The 16,155-nt window shown below is 47.5% G+C and overlaps 1 protein-coding gene across 8 annotated transcripts; it reads left to right on the forward strand.

The window, feature by feature from the left end:
* Positions 1-9,773: 9,773 nt before the first annotated feature.
* On the forward strand, positions 9,774-15,801 carry LYSMD4 (LysM domain containing 4). 8 transcript variants are annotated; one of them, XM_063640031.1, is made up of 3 exons: positions 9,774-10,090; positions 11,237-11,526; positions 13,511-15,801. In XM_063640031.1, exons 2-3 carry the CDS (start codon positions 11,323-11,325, stop codon positions 14,117-14,119), a joined length of 813 nt encoding a protein of 270 aa, XP_063496101.1. In that variant the 5' UTR covers positions 9,774-10,090; positions 11,237-11,322; the 3' UTR covers positions 14,120-15,801. The 8 variants fall into 8 exon arrangements, with proteins under 8 accessions (XP_063496101.1, XP_055133059.1, XP_063496103.1 ...); XM_055277084.2 differs by having other exon boundaries at positions 9,845-9,983; XM_063640033.1 differs by having other exon boundaries at positions 9,858-9,983; positions 11,181-11,526.
* Positions 15,802-16,155: the final 354 nt, after the last annotated feature.

Consider the following 16,155-nt stretch of genomic DNA (forward strand, 5'->3'; position numbering starts at 1 on the left):
CCATATACTTTAAATCATCTCTAGATTATTTTGAATACCTACTACAATGTAAATGCTATGTAAATAGTTGTTAGGCTGTATTGTTTAGGGAATAATGACCCCCTAAAAAGGTCTGGGTGTGTTCAGTACAGATTCAACCATCGTAGCCTAATTACATTTTCGATCCATAGTTGGTTGACCCCACAGATGTGGAAGCCCTGGATTCAGAGGGCTCACTGTAATTAGAAGCATGTCTCCTGTCCCTGTCCTGAAGGACTGAGACGAGATGGAGGCCACGGAAGTGTTGAGTTAGGCCCTCCAGAGCTGGGCATAATTCCCAGGAAGGCCAGAGCCGAATTTAAAAGTTGGCAATAGAAAGAGCCAAGCGGGGCCTGGGAGGCCGAGGCAGGAGGATCACTTGAGGTCAGGAGCTCGAGACCAGCCTGGTCATCATGGTGAAACCCCGTCTCTACTAAAAATACAAAGAGTAGCTGGGCGTAGTGGCAGGGGCCTGTAATCCCAGATACTAGGGAGGCTGAGGCACGAGAATCACTTGAACCCAGGAGGCAGAGGTTGCAGTGAGCCAAAATTGCACCACCGCACTCCATCCTGGGTGACAGAGTGAGACCCCATCACAAAAAAAAAAAAGAGCCAAGGGGATTGGAAAATGGGGGTGGAGGGGTGGGGAGGATTAGGAATTGAGTTTTTGCTCCTGAGAGGAAAAGAGAGGAGGTATTAAGATGTGAGTATGAAAACTCTATAAACACCCTGCTATACACACAAAGTTCTGCTGGCTGTGCCTTGCGAGTGAAACCAATAAAGGAGACTCAGTTCCCCAACAAGGTGGAGGTGACAGAGCAGCCCAGGCTCCGAGGAAGGGAAGGGGTCAGGAGGAAGTCAGCCCAGGAAGGTGAGCCCCGTGGGGAGTCCCGGATGCTGGGGTGGGGCTCTGGACTTCCCAAGTGGAGTCTCACACAGGTCTGAAGGGTGGCCCCAGCTGACACCCGCCTAGGACAGCTTGCCCAGTTCATCAACCTCCTGTTTGCAGGCACCTCCCCACACCCTGGCCCTGGGGACCACTGAGTCTGACACAAATAAAGCTGTAGACAAACAGACTTAAAACTCGCCCCACAAGCCTGTTTTCAGATCAGAGAAGATATGGGCCCCAGAAGAGCCTCGCAAACTACCTCCAGCTAGGTAAGTTAGGGCAGTGTCTTAGTCCAGGCTGCTCTAACAAAGCCCCATAGACCGGGGGCGTAGAAGCAACAGACAATGGTTTCTCAGTTCTGGAGGCTGGCAGTCTGAGACCAGGGTACCTGCATGGCTAGGCCCTCTTCCAGGGTGCAGACAGCTAGGCACCTTCTCACTGTATCCTCACATGGCAGAGAGAGGGTGAGAGGGGTCTTTGGAGGTCCTTTCACAATGGTACTATTCCCATTCCTGAGGGGTCTGCCCCTATAACCTAACCACCTCGCAAAGGCCCCACTTTTTTTTTTTTTGTTTTGAGACAGGGTCTTACTGTGTCACCCAGGCTGGAGTGCAGTGGTGCCATCATAGCTCACTGCAGCCTCCAACTCCTGGGCTCACGGGATCCTCATGACTCAGCCTTCTGAGTAGCTTAGACCACAAGCACAGAGGCCCCACTTAATATCATCACTGTGGGAGTTGGGATTTCAACATATGAATTTGAGGAGGAAACAGACATGCAGCTCATTGCAGGCAGGAATGCATTTGTTTAATGAAAAATTAACTTTTATGCTTTCATTGTTTCCCCTTGATAATAATGATAGTTAACATTCCCGGAGTTCTTACTAGATGCTAGGGACCTGTCAAACACTCAACAGGCATCGCCCCATTTAATTGTCACAATAGCAGCAACCATCTCAGATCCCATTTCATAGATGAGAAAATTCAGGCTTGCAGGGACCACAGAATTTTCTCATAGGTACTAAAGGATGGCTCTGGATTCAAAGTTGAATGTTGAATGCCTGACTTCAGAAACTGTGGTTTTAACCACGGTATGGTATGCCACCTCTTTATAATAAGAGCAAACGTGTGCCATAGAGACAAGTTAAACAATGCAAATGAACAGACATAAGGCAATGAAAGTCACCTAGGACTAGACATTATGAGCCTGACAACCCTCTGGATGTCCGTGAGGTGATGCTGCAGGGTTTATGTTCCTCACTTTGTTTTCTAGAGATTTTTATTTTCATTTAAAATTTTTTTTATTTCTTTTTTTTTTGTTTTGAGACAGGGCCTCACAGGCTAGAGTGCAGTGGCTTGATCGAAGCTCACTGCAGCCTCAATCTCCTGGGCTCAAGCAATCCCCTCACCTCAACCTCCCAAGCAGCTGGGACTACAGGTGCACACCACCATGCCTAATTTTTGTAATTTTTTTTTTTTTTGTAGAGATAGGGTCTCATTATATTGCCCAGGCTGGTCTCGAACTCCTGCCTAGGCCTCTCAAAGTGCTGGGATTACAGGTGTAATCCACTTAGAGTTTTTTTTTTTCTTTTTTCATTTTTTTCTTTTTTTAAGACGGTGTCTCGCTCTGTCACTTGGCTGGAGGGCAGTGGTGTGATCTCGGCTCACTGCAACCTCTGCCCCCCAGGTTCAAGCAATTCTCCTGCCTCAGCCTCCCGAGTAGCTGGGATTACAGGTGCGGGCCACCACTCCCAGCTAATTTTTATATTTGTAGTAGAGATGGGGTTTCACTACGTTGGCCAGGATGGTCTCGATCTCCTGACCTTGTCATCTGCCCACCTTAGCCTCTCAAAGTACTGGGATTATAGGCATGAACCATCACCTAGAGATTTTTAAAACAGTATTTCTTGTTCCTAAAAATCTTTCCATGTCAATAACTATATTTTTACAAGATTATTTTAAATAAGCATACTTGATTCCATTTAATAAATGAGTTTAATGAACTCAACCTCACCTCCCACTCTTGGACATTTTTAGTTTTTCTACCATTTCTCACTATTAAGAACAGTCTTGTAGCTAAATCTTTTTACATGTCCAAATTGCTTCCTTGGTAAACTCCTAAATGTAGGAGATCAGAATCAAACAATATGAACATTTAAAAAATTACTACTATATAATGCTACAAACATCCCAAATTTACATTCCCACGAGACTGCCCAGGAGTAAGTACACTCCTTTCCCCACGTGCACAGCCAAGTTCACTACCATTCTTTTAGGTTTGACTTTTTCCAAGTCTGTAGGCAACAACGACTATCTTGTAGTTTTCTGAATTTCCATTTACTTGACTATCTGTAAAGTTAACAGTTTTTTCCTATATGTATTTCTTTAGTGAATTTTTGCATCATTTGGTAATTTTTCTATAAAGTGCTTTTTTTATTGAGATCTGTATGCCTTGTATATATTAACGATATCAACCTATCAAAGATGGCAAACATTTTTACCCAATTTGTCATAAGCCTGTTAAACTTTTAATAATTGTTTTTACTGTAACAAATGCAATACATTTCCTATTTTTTTCTTTCTTTTTTTTTTTTTTTGAGACAGGGTCTCGCTCTTTCGCCCAGCCCGGAGTGCAGTGGCGCCATCTCGGCTCACTGCAAGCTCCGCCTCCTGGGTTCACGCCATTCTCTTGCCTCAGCCTCCCGAGTAGCTGGGACTACAGGTGCCCACCACTGTGCCCGGCTAATTTTTTGTATTTCTAGTAAAGACGGGGTTTCACCGTGTTAACCAGGATGGTCTCGATCTCCTGACCTTGTGATCTGCCCACCTCAGCCTCCCAAAGTGCTGGGATTACAGGCGTGAGCCACCGCACCCGACCTATTTTCTTCTTTCTACTACTTTCTCATGAATTCCTGAAGTCGGCAGTGTCTTTGGAGCTATGAGCTCTCACGCTTATAGCCATGTCTCTTCCAACGGCTTCACTTCTCACAATGACTTGACAACAAGTAGAAGTTAGGAAGTTTTCTTCTTTCCATTTCATGGAAATGGAAATTCCACACTGGCAATAACCAATGGAATTTCCTGAGTCATTAGAGGACCCATAACTTAAGGAACCAAATCCAGACTACTAGATACTGCAGAGCAGGGATGGCAAATCAGTTTCCCCTCCCCTGACAATATTGGTTGATTGGTCATGGCTGTCTTGAATACTGACAGCCATCTGGGCCTCTGCAATGAACTGGCAAAGTCTGCTGGGGGCTCCGTGGGGAGCAGGTACCAGGTACACAGTCCCTGGGCAAATTGTCTCTATTAGTCCATTCTTACACTGCTATAAATTAGAGCTACCTTCGACTGGGTAATTTATGAAGAAAAGAGGTATAATTGACTCACAGTTCTAAAGGCTTAACAGGAAGCATGACTGGGAAGCCTCAGGAAACTTACAAACATAGCAGAAGGTGAAGGGGAAGCAAGCACCTTCTTCATATGGCAGCAGGAGGGAGAGAGTGAGGGGAATGTTTAAAACATCACACACACATTTAAACCATCAGATCTCATGACAACTCACTCACTAGCATGGGAAGAGCATGGGAGAAATCCGCCCCCATGATCCAATCACTCCTAACAGATCCATTCCCCAACGTTGGGAATGACAATTCAACAAGATATTTTGGTGGGGACACAAAGCCAAACCATATCACTGTCACACAGAGAGGTGTAGAGTGTGTCCAGACACTATGAGGCAGGAAGGAGTGTTTCTAATAATTGTGCTGTGACAATAGGCATGCTCTGGGATTGTTTTGGACACAAAGAATGTATGGTCACCCCAAGCACAGGGAACAACACACTAGCAGTGGAAAACCAAAGTCCAGAAGGCTTACAGGACTCAGTCAAGGTCACACAGCCACTGAATGCAGAGCTGGCTTTGGACTCAGCTCATCTCCCAGTGTGCTAACCTGCTGTGCAGCCTCAGGCAGGTCCCCTCATGTCTCTGTGTCTTAAATTCCTCTCTATAAAATGAGCAGTTGTAGCTTAAGAAATTCTAATGACTTTGATAATACAGTTCTCTGCTCTCCACCCACTGGATTTTTGACACATTTTGTGAAAGCCAGCCACTCAGTGAGCACCTGCTACTTTTCATCTCTCCCTACCCTCGCTAGGGCTCCAAGGGAGGTCGGGCAAAGGGATGAGGTGACACAGCTTTGGCATCTGGGCAGGCACGTCTGCTTGTGCAGGTTTAGTCACAGCTTTCTTGGGGCCACGGTAGTGGAGTCCTTGGTGGACGTGACCCTGGCACACTTCAGTAGACAAGTCACGTCACTCTTAACACTTCTCATCTGGCCTCAGGAAACTCAGGCCAGAGATACTGTAACTCAGCTAGTCAAGCCAAGGCCTGGGGAGAAAACCTGGGGATGTTTCTGGGGAAAATGTTGACCAGGTGAGCAGGCTTCCTGGGTGGGGCTGAGTCAGCAGTGAAAGCACAAATGGGCTCTGCTCAGAAGCTTTCACAAGACTGCGGCTATGGAGCCACAGTCCGGGGTTTTATCCTCTCTTGTACTTACTAGCTATGACATCTTGAGCAAGTAACTTAATCTTTGTGCATAAGCATATAAATCAGGAATTTATTCAGCTGCTACTGATAGAGATCTTAACAGCATCTTAAACATGGGGACATTTATTTTTCTTTTACACCCCATCCACCATTCTGCTCTGCCATCCTTACTTAGCACATGGATTCCACCTCATGGTCCAAGATGACTGCATGTGCTCTGGCCATCACATCTTTATTCCAGGCAGCAGAGAGGCAGGGAGAATAAAAAAAGGCACTCACATTTCAGAGCTTTTCCAGATCTCCCCCTTTTAAGGACTTTTTCAGTAGTCCCGGTCACATTTTCTTCTTTTACCTCATTGTCTAGAAGTTACTCACATGCGTACACCCCACTGCAAGGAAGGCCGATATGTGGTCTTGGCTTGGCATGCTGATGCCCCCAATAATGTTGGGGTTCTGTTTCTAAAGGAAAAGATGAGAACTGATATTAGGTGGCAAACTTGCAATTTCTCCTCTACTCAGTTTTTCCAATTGTAAGTTGAGGATTATAATAGTTCCTACCTCACAGGGGTGTTGTATTCAGTAAGGACTCAATAAACATTAGCTAAATTATTGTACATCAGGAGAAAGTGAAATGCAAAAGGCAAATAATGTTGGCATTACTATGAATATCGTTTGGACATCACAGACTCCGGGATCCCTAGAACACACTTTGAGAACTGCTGCCTCAACAATCACTTATTTCTTGGGCAGTCCAGCTGGCCAAGTCCTCATATGACCTTGAAAGGACACAGCCATTCTTTTGCCTTTACAAAGTTTATATAATTTTTGCTCACATGCATAACCTTGTTTCTTCGGAAGATCTTGCACCATCTGTAATGACCTTTTCTGTGTATGTCTTTGATTTTCCATCTTCCTTCTGGCACTTGTAAGGCTATGAGGCTTTATCAGCTTTATACAGCCAATCAAAGTTGATTTTATAGCTTTGTCCGCCACTGTGCCCCAGCACACGGAAGGAGTGCCACAGACATAAGCTTGACAGTGCTGAACTCTACCCAAACCTTGTGCTCCTGGAGAACAGTGGAGTTTAAGAAATTCCTCCACCCTTTGTGTTCTGGAAAACACCTACTACAAAGAACCTTCCTTCTCCGTATGACTTAGGTAAGACCCACAAATGCCACCCTGGTTTACCTATGACAAGGCCAGCCTCAGACCCTCCAAATTCCCTTTGTCTCATAAATAATTAGTGGAACTGCTTGACCCCAGTGATCAATTTGAACAAAATGCTTGCTAACCAAACTTTGATTAGGCTTCTCTCTTCCCCTAGCCCACTGAATAAACCTTGACTCCACCACAACCTGAGCCGGCATAAGCTCTTCCTGAGACTCGGCTGGCCTCAGGTAGAATATTCTCTGATCTACTACTGGTTCCCACCACCCTGTCATCCCGCTTCTCCACACCGTGCTCTTTCTAGCTTTGTTACTTCGCTGTGAAAGGAGAACTCTTTCTGTTTAACTCTTGAGATGTTACAGAGCTTATGGTCAGAAGTTCTCCCCATTGCAATAGTCCCTCCCACCACCTTGCAATAATCTTTTGGAATACACTTTATCCTTACTAAGTCTGGATTTATTTTTTATTGGACACACTGAATGAATGAAACAACCATAACTGATCAGAGAGCAGCAATACTAATCCAGCTTTGCAAATTCTGTTGTGACTTTTCTTGCCATTAGTCACACTTTGAAATTCTGACTCCTGGATTTGCCAAACCCATCAGGCCTTGGGCCCAAAGTACAGCTGATGGCTGAGAGCCAGGCCTCTGGAATAGACATACTAGGATTTGGATTTTGGTGCTCTCAACTCAGGATTTTAATCCTTTGTCGGAATACATTTATTTTCCCCAGATAATATGCTTTTTAATTTTGGTTTTCCTTCCCGTATCCTGGGTCAGGTCATCAGAACAGCTCTCCTAATCAGCCCATATTGAATGAGCACCTCTAGACGCCGCCACTCAGCTGGGCCCTGGAAGCTGTATGGGGACAGGAGGATTCTGGCAATAAACGACAAGTAAATGAACTGGGAAGTACTATGAAGAAACCGTGTTCTCACAGAGCACTAAGGGAGCACCTACATATACCCGGTGGACAGGGGAGAACTCACTGGGAAGATGACTTACTTGGAGGCCTGAGGCTCAGACAGTCCAGTAATGCGAGCAGCTTGAGAGGAGCCGCCTTGAAGCCTGTATTAGTCAGGTTCTCCAGAGAGACAGAACCGATAGGAGATACCTATCTATCTACAGATAGACAGGTCCTCTAGAGAGACAGAACTGATAGGAGCTATCTAATCTATCTGTCTGTCTGTCTGTCTATCTACCTACCAATAGGAGATATCTATCTGTCTATCTATCATCTATTGATCGATAAGAGATATCTATTATCTATCCATCTATCTATAGCTGTATATATCTATATCTACCTATAGAGAGAGACAGAGAGGGAGCGAGTGAGAGAGAGGAGATTAGAATTGGCTCACGCAATTATGGAGACTGGAAGTCCCGGGACACGGGGGTCTGCAAGCTGGAGACCCTGGGATGCAGATAATATGGTTCAGTGCAGATCCAGAAACATCAGAACCAGGGAAGCTGACGATGTTACTCTCATTCCAAGGCCAGAGTCCTGCGAACCCTGGGGGTTAGGGGAGGGTAAGTCCTGGAGTCCAGACCGTTTTGGGCTTTGTCCACCAAGATTAACAATTTGACTTTTAGTTTAAGCGGGTGTATTAGTCCGTTTTCACGCTGCTGATAAACACATACCCGAGACTGGGCAAAAGAAAGAGGTTTAATGGACTCACAGTTCCATGTGGCTGGGGAGGCCTCACAATAATGGCTGAAGGTGAAAGGTGCGTCTCACATGGCTGCAGATGGAAGAAGAGAGCTTGTGCAGGGCAACTTCCCTTTATAAAACCATCAGATCTAGTGAGACTCATTCACTATCTGGAGAATAGCACAGAAAACACCTGCTCCCATGATTCAATCACCTCCCACCGGGTCCCTCCCACAGCAAGTGGAAACTGTGGTAGCTACAATTCAAGATGAGTTTTGGGTGTGGACACAGTCAAATCCTATCAGTGGGAAAAGGTTTGTGAGATCTTGTTTTAACGTTTGCTTTGTTGTTTAATCCGATTGCAAGTGAGGGTTAAAAACATTTTCAACCTTTTGACCATTTGCATTGTTTGCTGAATTATCTGCTCCTGTTCTCTCTGAGGGAGAGTAGGTCTCCTTCAGACCTGCTGAGGTCTTAGCATCTTTCCTATTGATATGAAGTCTCTTTCACGAAGGATTTTAATCCTTTGTTGTGTTTATTTTCCCAAGGTTATCTGCTTTTTAATTTTGATTTTCCTTTTTAAATAGCTCTAAACTTTGTGCCTTAGTGTGCGAGGTTTTGTTTGTTTGTTTGTTTTTGAGATGGAGTCTCCCTCTGTTGCCCAGGCTGGAGTGCAGTGGCACGATCTGGGCTCACTGCAACCTCCGCCTCCGGGTTCAAGCAATTCTGTCTCAGCCTCCCGAGTAGGTGGGATTACAGGCGCCCGCCACCACGCCCGGCTAATTTTTATTTTGTTTTATTTTTAGTAGGGACGGGGTTTCACCATCTTGGCCAGGATGGTCTCGAACTCCTGACCTTGTGATCCACCAGCCTCGGCCTCCCAAAGTGCTGGGATTACAGGCGTGAGCCACTGCGCCCGGCCAGTGTGTGAGAATTGTTCCATCACTTTTAATCTTAAGAAATCCTCGGCCACCTGACATTTGATAAACATGATTTAAGTTTTCTTGGTCCCTGTTGTCCGGATCCATGTTTTACACTCGTGGATTTCTGTTTTCTTCTCGGGGTGGGGCAATGCCTCCCCGCTGGTGCGGCCCTCAAAGGCCCAGGAGGGCAGATCCCGCCGCAGAAAGACCCCTCGCCCATCTGAGCCCAGCCCTTCCCCGCAGGAGGGCTCAGGGGACCCCAGGCTACTGGAATCCACCCCAGTCACAGCTACAGATCATTACCCACAAGCGGGGTCAAAGGCCTCTTTACGGGCGAGAAAGCTGCGGCTCAGCAGAAAGCCAAGCACTTTGGGAGGGAGGAGCTGCGGTGCTTTAATACTCCGAACAGACGCGAAAACAAGCCAGGGCCCGCGGGGGTGGACCTGGTAGGCGGGTGGGCGGGGCGAGCGCCACGTCCGGGGTGTGGAACCCTGACCCCGCCCCGAGCCCCGCCGCAAGCCCCGCCCCGGGCCCTGTGGTCCCGGGATGAGCTCCCCGCGCAGCCAGGCTCGCTCCAGTCCCCGCCCACCGCTGACTTCATTGGCTGCCTCCCCAGTCCCGCCCCCAGGAGGGCCCTGCTGCTGTTCATAGCCAATCCGCAGGCGCGGCGGCGGCGGCGGGTCGTGGGTCGCGGGTCGCCGGTCGCGGCGGAGCCTGGGCGCTGAGGTACCGGGGCCTGGACGAGGGGGCCGCGGTCTGGCTAGGGAGCCGCGCGGGCTCATGGCGGTACGGCGGCCTGGCCTCGCTCGTGGGTTCGCGGGCGGGCCGGGGCTCCTAGGGGGAACCCTCCTGCTGGAGGGGCGGTGACCGCGACTGTCGAGGGCTGGCCCCAGGTGGGTAGGGTTGGGGGTCAGAGGTCAGAGGTTCTGCCTTATGGAATGTTAGGGCCCCGCCCGTGGAGCCCTAGGGCCGGGCCGCTCCCCATTTTCCTGTCAACTCCTGTTGAGGTGCCCCATGTTTTCGCAGAAGGGACTCGGAGGGAAGCGGGCCTGAGAGCTGCTGCAGCCCCTGAGCTGGGACGCGAAGGCTGGCCCCGTCCCCGGGCTGCCGCCGTGGTCCTGCAGATGACCTTCAACCCCTCGGGCACCGCCGTCCGCCTCCCTGCTCTGGGCAGGCTCAGGAGTGCGCGGAGCGGGGTGTGGGCCTGTGACCCTCGAAGGCGTGGGCGGGGAGTAGGGGGTCGAGCTGGGGCCACAGGCTGTCCCCGTATGGGCTGCTCCCCTGTGGCTTCGAAGCCAACTTTTTCTGAAGTTGTTAGCGTGTTGGAGATTGCGTTTCTGGAATCTCACCCGTACAATTTGGAGAGAGGAACAAGGGTATTGTGGCTTTGGCTGGTGACTCAGGTGAAAATAAAAACCAGACATGGGGATGTAATGAATGCAAAGTGACCCGTGAGCAAACTGGACGGTTTTCTCCGGCTGACAGGCATTTATTTTCCCCCTAGCTTGCCCCACATACTATGACTTAAACTGGGTCAAAATAAGAGCAGTTGAGTCCCATAGTTCTAAGCAAGAGTCCTTAGCGTTGACCTTCTTAGTGAAGATACTTTGCAATGTGTAAAATACTGAATACAAAATTATTGTGCAAAGGTTCTGAGTTGAAGATTCCGCGTGCACGGTGGCTGGCAGCAGCCCTTACTTTCCATTGCCAGGATCTCAACTTACTACTCTGAGACCAAAAGTAGTTGTTTCTTTACATATGTGGGTTTGGGGGAGACAGCTATGGATGAGGAATAGGGGCAGGGTTTGTTTTCTGCACAAAGCGTATGCAATTAGAAAAAACAGGGTTTTTATTCTGCCTATCTTCTTCCATCTCAGCCAGCATAAGCACATTCTTTTTTTTCTACTGATGATATTTGTTGAGTTTTGCAGTGATTAGGAAAAGGAATACTCTCTAACAACCAGACACTTCTCTTTAAACTAGGCGGTGGAGGGATGATTATGTCTTCTGTGGAATTAACCCTCGGGCTTGGTTTTCAGTGAAGAAAACGAGGCACAAGGAATTGTTAGCCAAGACCTTCCAAGGCCCAGCTGTTGTCTGTGGGACTCCGACCAGCCACGTATACATGTTTAAGGATGGCAGTGGGGACTCGGGGGACTCTTCTGAAGAAGAGTCTCATCGTGTGGTTTTGCGGCCCCGGGGCAAGGAGCGCCAGAAGAGCGGTGTCCACCAGCCTCACCAGGCGGGAGCAGGTGACGTGGTGCTGCTGCAGCGGGAGCTGGCCCAGGAGGACAGCCTTAACAAGCTGGCTCTGCAGTATGGCTGCAAAGTAAGACACCCCTCAGGGGCTCTGCCCCACTCCGTTTCAAGGAACACGGGGAACTCACTGCAGGGTGGGTGCCCTTGCCGCCCTTCTTAATCCTGCCAGGCCGTCAGGAGAGGCCTGCTGTAGCAGCCAAGGACTCCCCTGTTTAGCCAGAATTGGAATGCAGGTGGGAGTACCTTTAGTTCCGAAGCCTGGCCCCCAAAGAGGGAGGGTTGGTGCATTTCCTTCTCTGCAGGGAACTTCTTTTCCTGTTTCCTCCACACTGAAATTCTGAAACCTTTTTTCTTCTTTCGAGCACATTTTATTTTAGACCGAATGGGGCTGGGGGTACCAGGCAGAATTTAATCCCAGATTTCTATGGTCTGCTTGCCTTTCTTGTTGCTTTTATTTTTCTGAACCTTTCTTGGTGGTAGCTTACTTGACTGGTAAAGTTTTACCTTCTCTCTTTTAGAACTGCATGATCTTTTGTATGCTGTGTATCTATATAACCCTGTTTTTCTCTAATTATGTTTTTAGCATTCAGAGTGATTAACAATGGCAAAGTAAGTAGGAAAGTATTTCTAGAATTGCTGCATTTTCTCCTAGATTGTAACTATTTCACTTTGCTAACACCGTGCTAAAAATTTCTATGGCCTTCTCTAAGGGTATGTAAGCTACTTAATTTAAAAAATCTGTTTCTCCTACAAATGTCTTATCTAACAAGGTCCAAATGTCTAAAACATGTTGTGTGGGGTGTTGTGGTCTTTCAGGGAAATAAACAGGTTGGTCTCTGGGGACACATAGTGGTCTTTAACTTGTACTGACATTTATATTTGGCTCCGATAAGCAGCTTCTGCAGGCATACCGTGTGGCTTACAGAACACGGGCTTAAAAATGAAGCCTGTCCCACAAAGACTGGAATGGAGTAGGCTTCTTGGTATGGTGATGTCTAAATCTGTAAAGAATATATAAAGCCTTTGATAAGTGATCAGTTTTCCTATTTGAAGAAAATAAATTTGCTCTTAATGTATTAAAGGCAGAGACAGAAAGACCTCAAGGGTCTCATGCATTAGATTCAGGACACAGTAAATTAAAAATGTCCCCTACCCCAATTCAGTGACAATGACAGCAGTTGCCGAATAATGGAAATGATTGATTTGAACGAGAGCTGTTGGCTGTATTTGCTTTCTAGTTTAAGTGGACTTAAGTGTTAAAAGGTTAGAGTTCATCTCTGATGCTTTTGGAAAGTTTTCAGACGTTAGTGTGAGGGAGGGGTTACCCTTTGACTTACATTTCCCCCTGCTTCTTAAATCTTCGTGTTTGATTATGAGAGGACTTTGTCATGAACTTTGTTACTTGATAAAACTCGCAGCATTCTTCCTTCAGCATTCTTCCTTTTTCCTGACAGTTCAGTACAGTAACTGTAAGTCACTTTTATTTAACAAGTTTATATGCCCCACAGTGTTTCTGGGGAAGAAAATGCCGAGGGCATCTGTCTCAACTTTATTACAGGTAAACTGGATTCTGAGTGTGTCTGCAGAGCTGGCTGAGGCTGTGTGTTTGGTGAATGCTAACATCTGGCAGCTACTTAGTTCTGGCATGAGGGGGAAGGCAGGCAGATGGGGGCACTATTGCCTCAAAAGTTAAAGGTGGAAAAGGCTGCAACATTCCTTTTAGTGCCGTGGTGGTTTCGTCCAAAGCATTTTGTTGCAGTCATACTTTAAACAGTTTAAGAACTGTTTTTCAGAACTGATCTTAAATTGTTCAAACCTATAAATCTTTAGGAATATCTGATTACTAAACTATATATTGAGGTTGAGTGAAAGCCAAAAAAACAAAATTTCAGCCTAAACTAACTTTGTGTACAGCTGCAGTTTTCCAGTCTTCATCAGATTCGTAAGTGAAGTGGGCTTGAATCATCACCCAGAAAGATTAAGAGCCACTTTTTGGAATGTTATTTTTAAGGAGCTCCACATATTTTATGATGTTTATCTTCATGCCTTCCTAGGTTGCAGATATCAAGAAAGTCAACAACTTCATCAGAGAACAAGACTTATATGCTTTGAAATCTATTAAGATTCCAGTGAAAAACCATGGGATCCTAACAGAGACCCACCAAGAACTAAAACCCCTTCTGAGCCCATCTTCTGAGACCACAGTGACTGTGGAACTGCCAGATGCAGACAGAGCAGGCGCAGACACCGATGCCCAGGCCAGCCAACTGATGGATTTCTTTAAGGGGATTGACCAGAATATTGAGCGTGCTGTGCAGTCAGAAATCTTTTTACATGAAAGTTACTGCATAGACACCTCCCATCAGCCACTGCTCCCGGCACCTCCGAAGACGCCAATGGATGGTGCAGATTGTGGCATTCAGTGGTGGAATGCTGTTTTCATCATGCTTCTAATTGGTATTGTCTTGCCTATCTTTTATTTGGTCTATTTTAAAATACAAGCTAGTGGTGAGACCCCTGATAGCTTGAACACAACTGTCATCCCCAATGGCTCGATGGCAATGGGTACAGTTCCAGGGCAAGCCCCCAGACTAGCAGTGGCAGTGCCAACCGTCACTTCTGCAGACAGCCAGTTCAGTCAGACCACCCAGGCAGGGAACTAAGCTTTGTTTTTAAAGAATCAGCCCAGCTTTAGCAATTGGCTGTTGATGTGCCTCAGCTGTCATTGGCGATGTCCTAGGGGTGCTGCATTTTGCTTCCGGGGAAGGATGGACACTTTTCAGAAGTCACTGCAGTACTCTCAATTGCACTGGCCTGGGCATGCCCTTACCCAGTCTAAGCCGGCAGGATCTAAAACAGCAGCGACCTCGGCCTCTATCCAGAGAGGTGCAGCAAGAGAGCCATTTCCGTGTGACATTTAGTGGACTGGCCAGTTCATAGCAGCACTGTGTGGACCCCCAAGTTGGACGTGCTCGGAGGGAAAGAAATGGCCTCTGTCAAGGGACCTGCAGTGTGAGAGCCAGTGGCATCTGCACGGGTCGCCTGGCTCTCACTGTATCCTCACTGCTGTGGAGCAGGGATTGGCTCTGAGAAGGAGTGTTCTCTGTCTCCCTGGCAAAGGTGCTGTGGAATGGTCTTGGCATGCCACCCTGTTTTAGAGAGTGATAGTTACAGTTGTAACAAGCCTACTTCATATTGGCCCCCTCAGTTAGCCTTTTTGAGGCAATGCCATTTCTAGAGTTGAAAAAGCCCTGGACCCAAACTGCTGCACTGTTGAATAAAGGGCAGTCCTGCTCCTGTCCTTTTAGAGCTGCTTAGTGTGACACACAGGCTGTGCCCAGTTCCGCAGGAGCCGTCCCACAGTGTGGCTCTCTGGATTCTCCCACTTGTCCTCCTTGGAAGGAGCTCTTGCTGGCCAGTGTTTGGAGGGGAGGATGAGTGCCTGTCACTGAGGCTCCACCATGGTTGGCGTCTGAAGCTGGGCAGTCATCAGGCCTGTGCTGAGAGCCGCAGCCCCTGTGCACACCTAACACAGGGCGCTCCCCCTGCTGCTTCCCTGGCTCAGTTCTTCGGAGCTCCAGAGTGAGAAGGCCGCTTAGTCCTTTTTCTCTGGGTGATGCCCTTAGAATAACGCTATATACAATGTAACCCACAATGTTCCAGGACCAAAGGCTTGATGGAGGGGCTAGAGGCGACCCTTGTTGTAAAAGGCGATCAGAACACCTGAGGGAGGAAGGAGCTTGCAGTTTTCCCAGCCCTTCTCGCTGCCAAGGCAGCAGTGGTGCTGTGGATGGGCTGGGGACTGCTGGGCAGAGCCTGCTACTGCTTGGGAGTTGGTGCTGCCCTGTGGCATGGAGGGGTGGGAGGGGCTGAGGTGGCTGCTGGCCTGGCCTCCAAGAGTTCTGGACAGGAGGCAGACGCTGCCCAGATGCTGGGTGGAGGGACAGTGATGGCCTTTGACGCGTGAGGCCTGGGGAACAGTTTCAAAGGTCTCACCAAGTAAGAGTGATTTCCAGTTTCTCTTCTTTCAGTTGTGTGAAAAAACTGGCCTGGGTTCCATTAGCAAATTGAATCATCTTCAGTCTTAAATTAGCGACCAGAACGATCTTCAGGATAAAAAGAACTTCTGAATCTCTGCAATAGGAAATGTTTTGATTATGCAAGTGCTTTTCCAGCCAAATGTCTGTGCTGTCTGTGTCACTGAGGGCCACAGGTTCCTCTAACATCTGTCACTGTCACTTCAGGCAGGCCTTGGAGTTCCATGACAAAATCACTTTTGTCAGACAAAGAATGTATCCTTTACTTTTCTCAAATGGAATAAAATCATTTCTTCTGTGAAGGAAAATTGATTCCCCCTTTTTATTTAATTTTTTTTGGAGACAGTCTTACTCTTTCCCCTGGGCTGGATTGCAGTGGTGCCATTTTGGCTCGCTGCAACCTCCACCTCCCGGGTTCAAGTGATTCTTATGCCTCAGCCTCCTGAATAGCTGGGATTACTATCACATATCACCATGCCTGGCTGATTTTTGCATTTTTAGTAGAGATGGGGTTTAGCCATGTTGGCCAAGCTGATCTCGAACTCCTGACCTCAGATAATCTGCCCACCTCAGCCTCCCTAAGTGCTAGGATTACGGACGTGAGCCACTGCACCTCCCCCAACCTTTTAAAATTTGGGGATTGATAATTTAGCATTAAAAGA

Source organism: Symphalangus syndactylus, chromosome 5, assembly GCF_028878055.3.
Source record: "Symphalangus syndactylus isolate Jambi chromosome 5, NHGRI_mSymSyn1-v2.1_pri, whole genome shotgun sequence".
Classification (NCBI taxonomy): Eukaryota; Metazoa; Chordata; class Mammalia; order Primates; family Hylobatidae; genus Symphalangus; species Symphalangus syndactylus.

What these genes read in the sequence shown, in the direction of transcription:
- LYSMD4 (XM_063640031.1), top strand. Translation starts at nt 11,323, where the DNA reads ATGTTTAAGGATGGCAGTGGGGACTCGGGGGACTCTTCTGAAGAAGAG. An exon ending in CTCTGCAGTATGGCTGCAAA is followed by an intron (nt 11,527 to 13,510) that starts GTAAGACACCCC and finishes ATGCCTTCCTAG; the next exon opens with GTTGCAGATATCAAGAAAGT.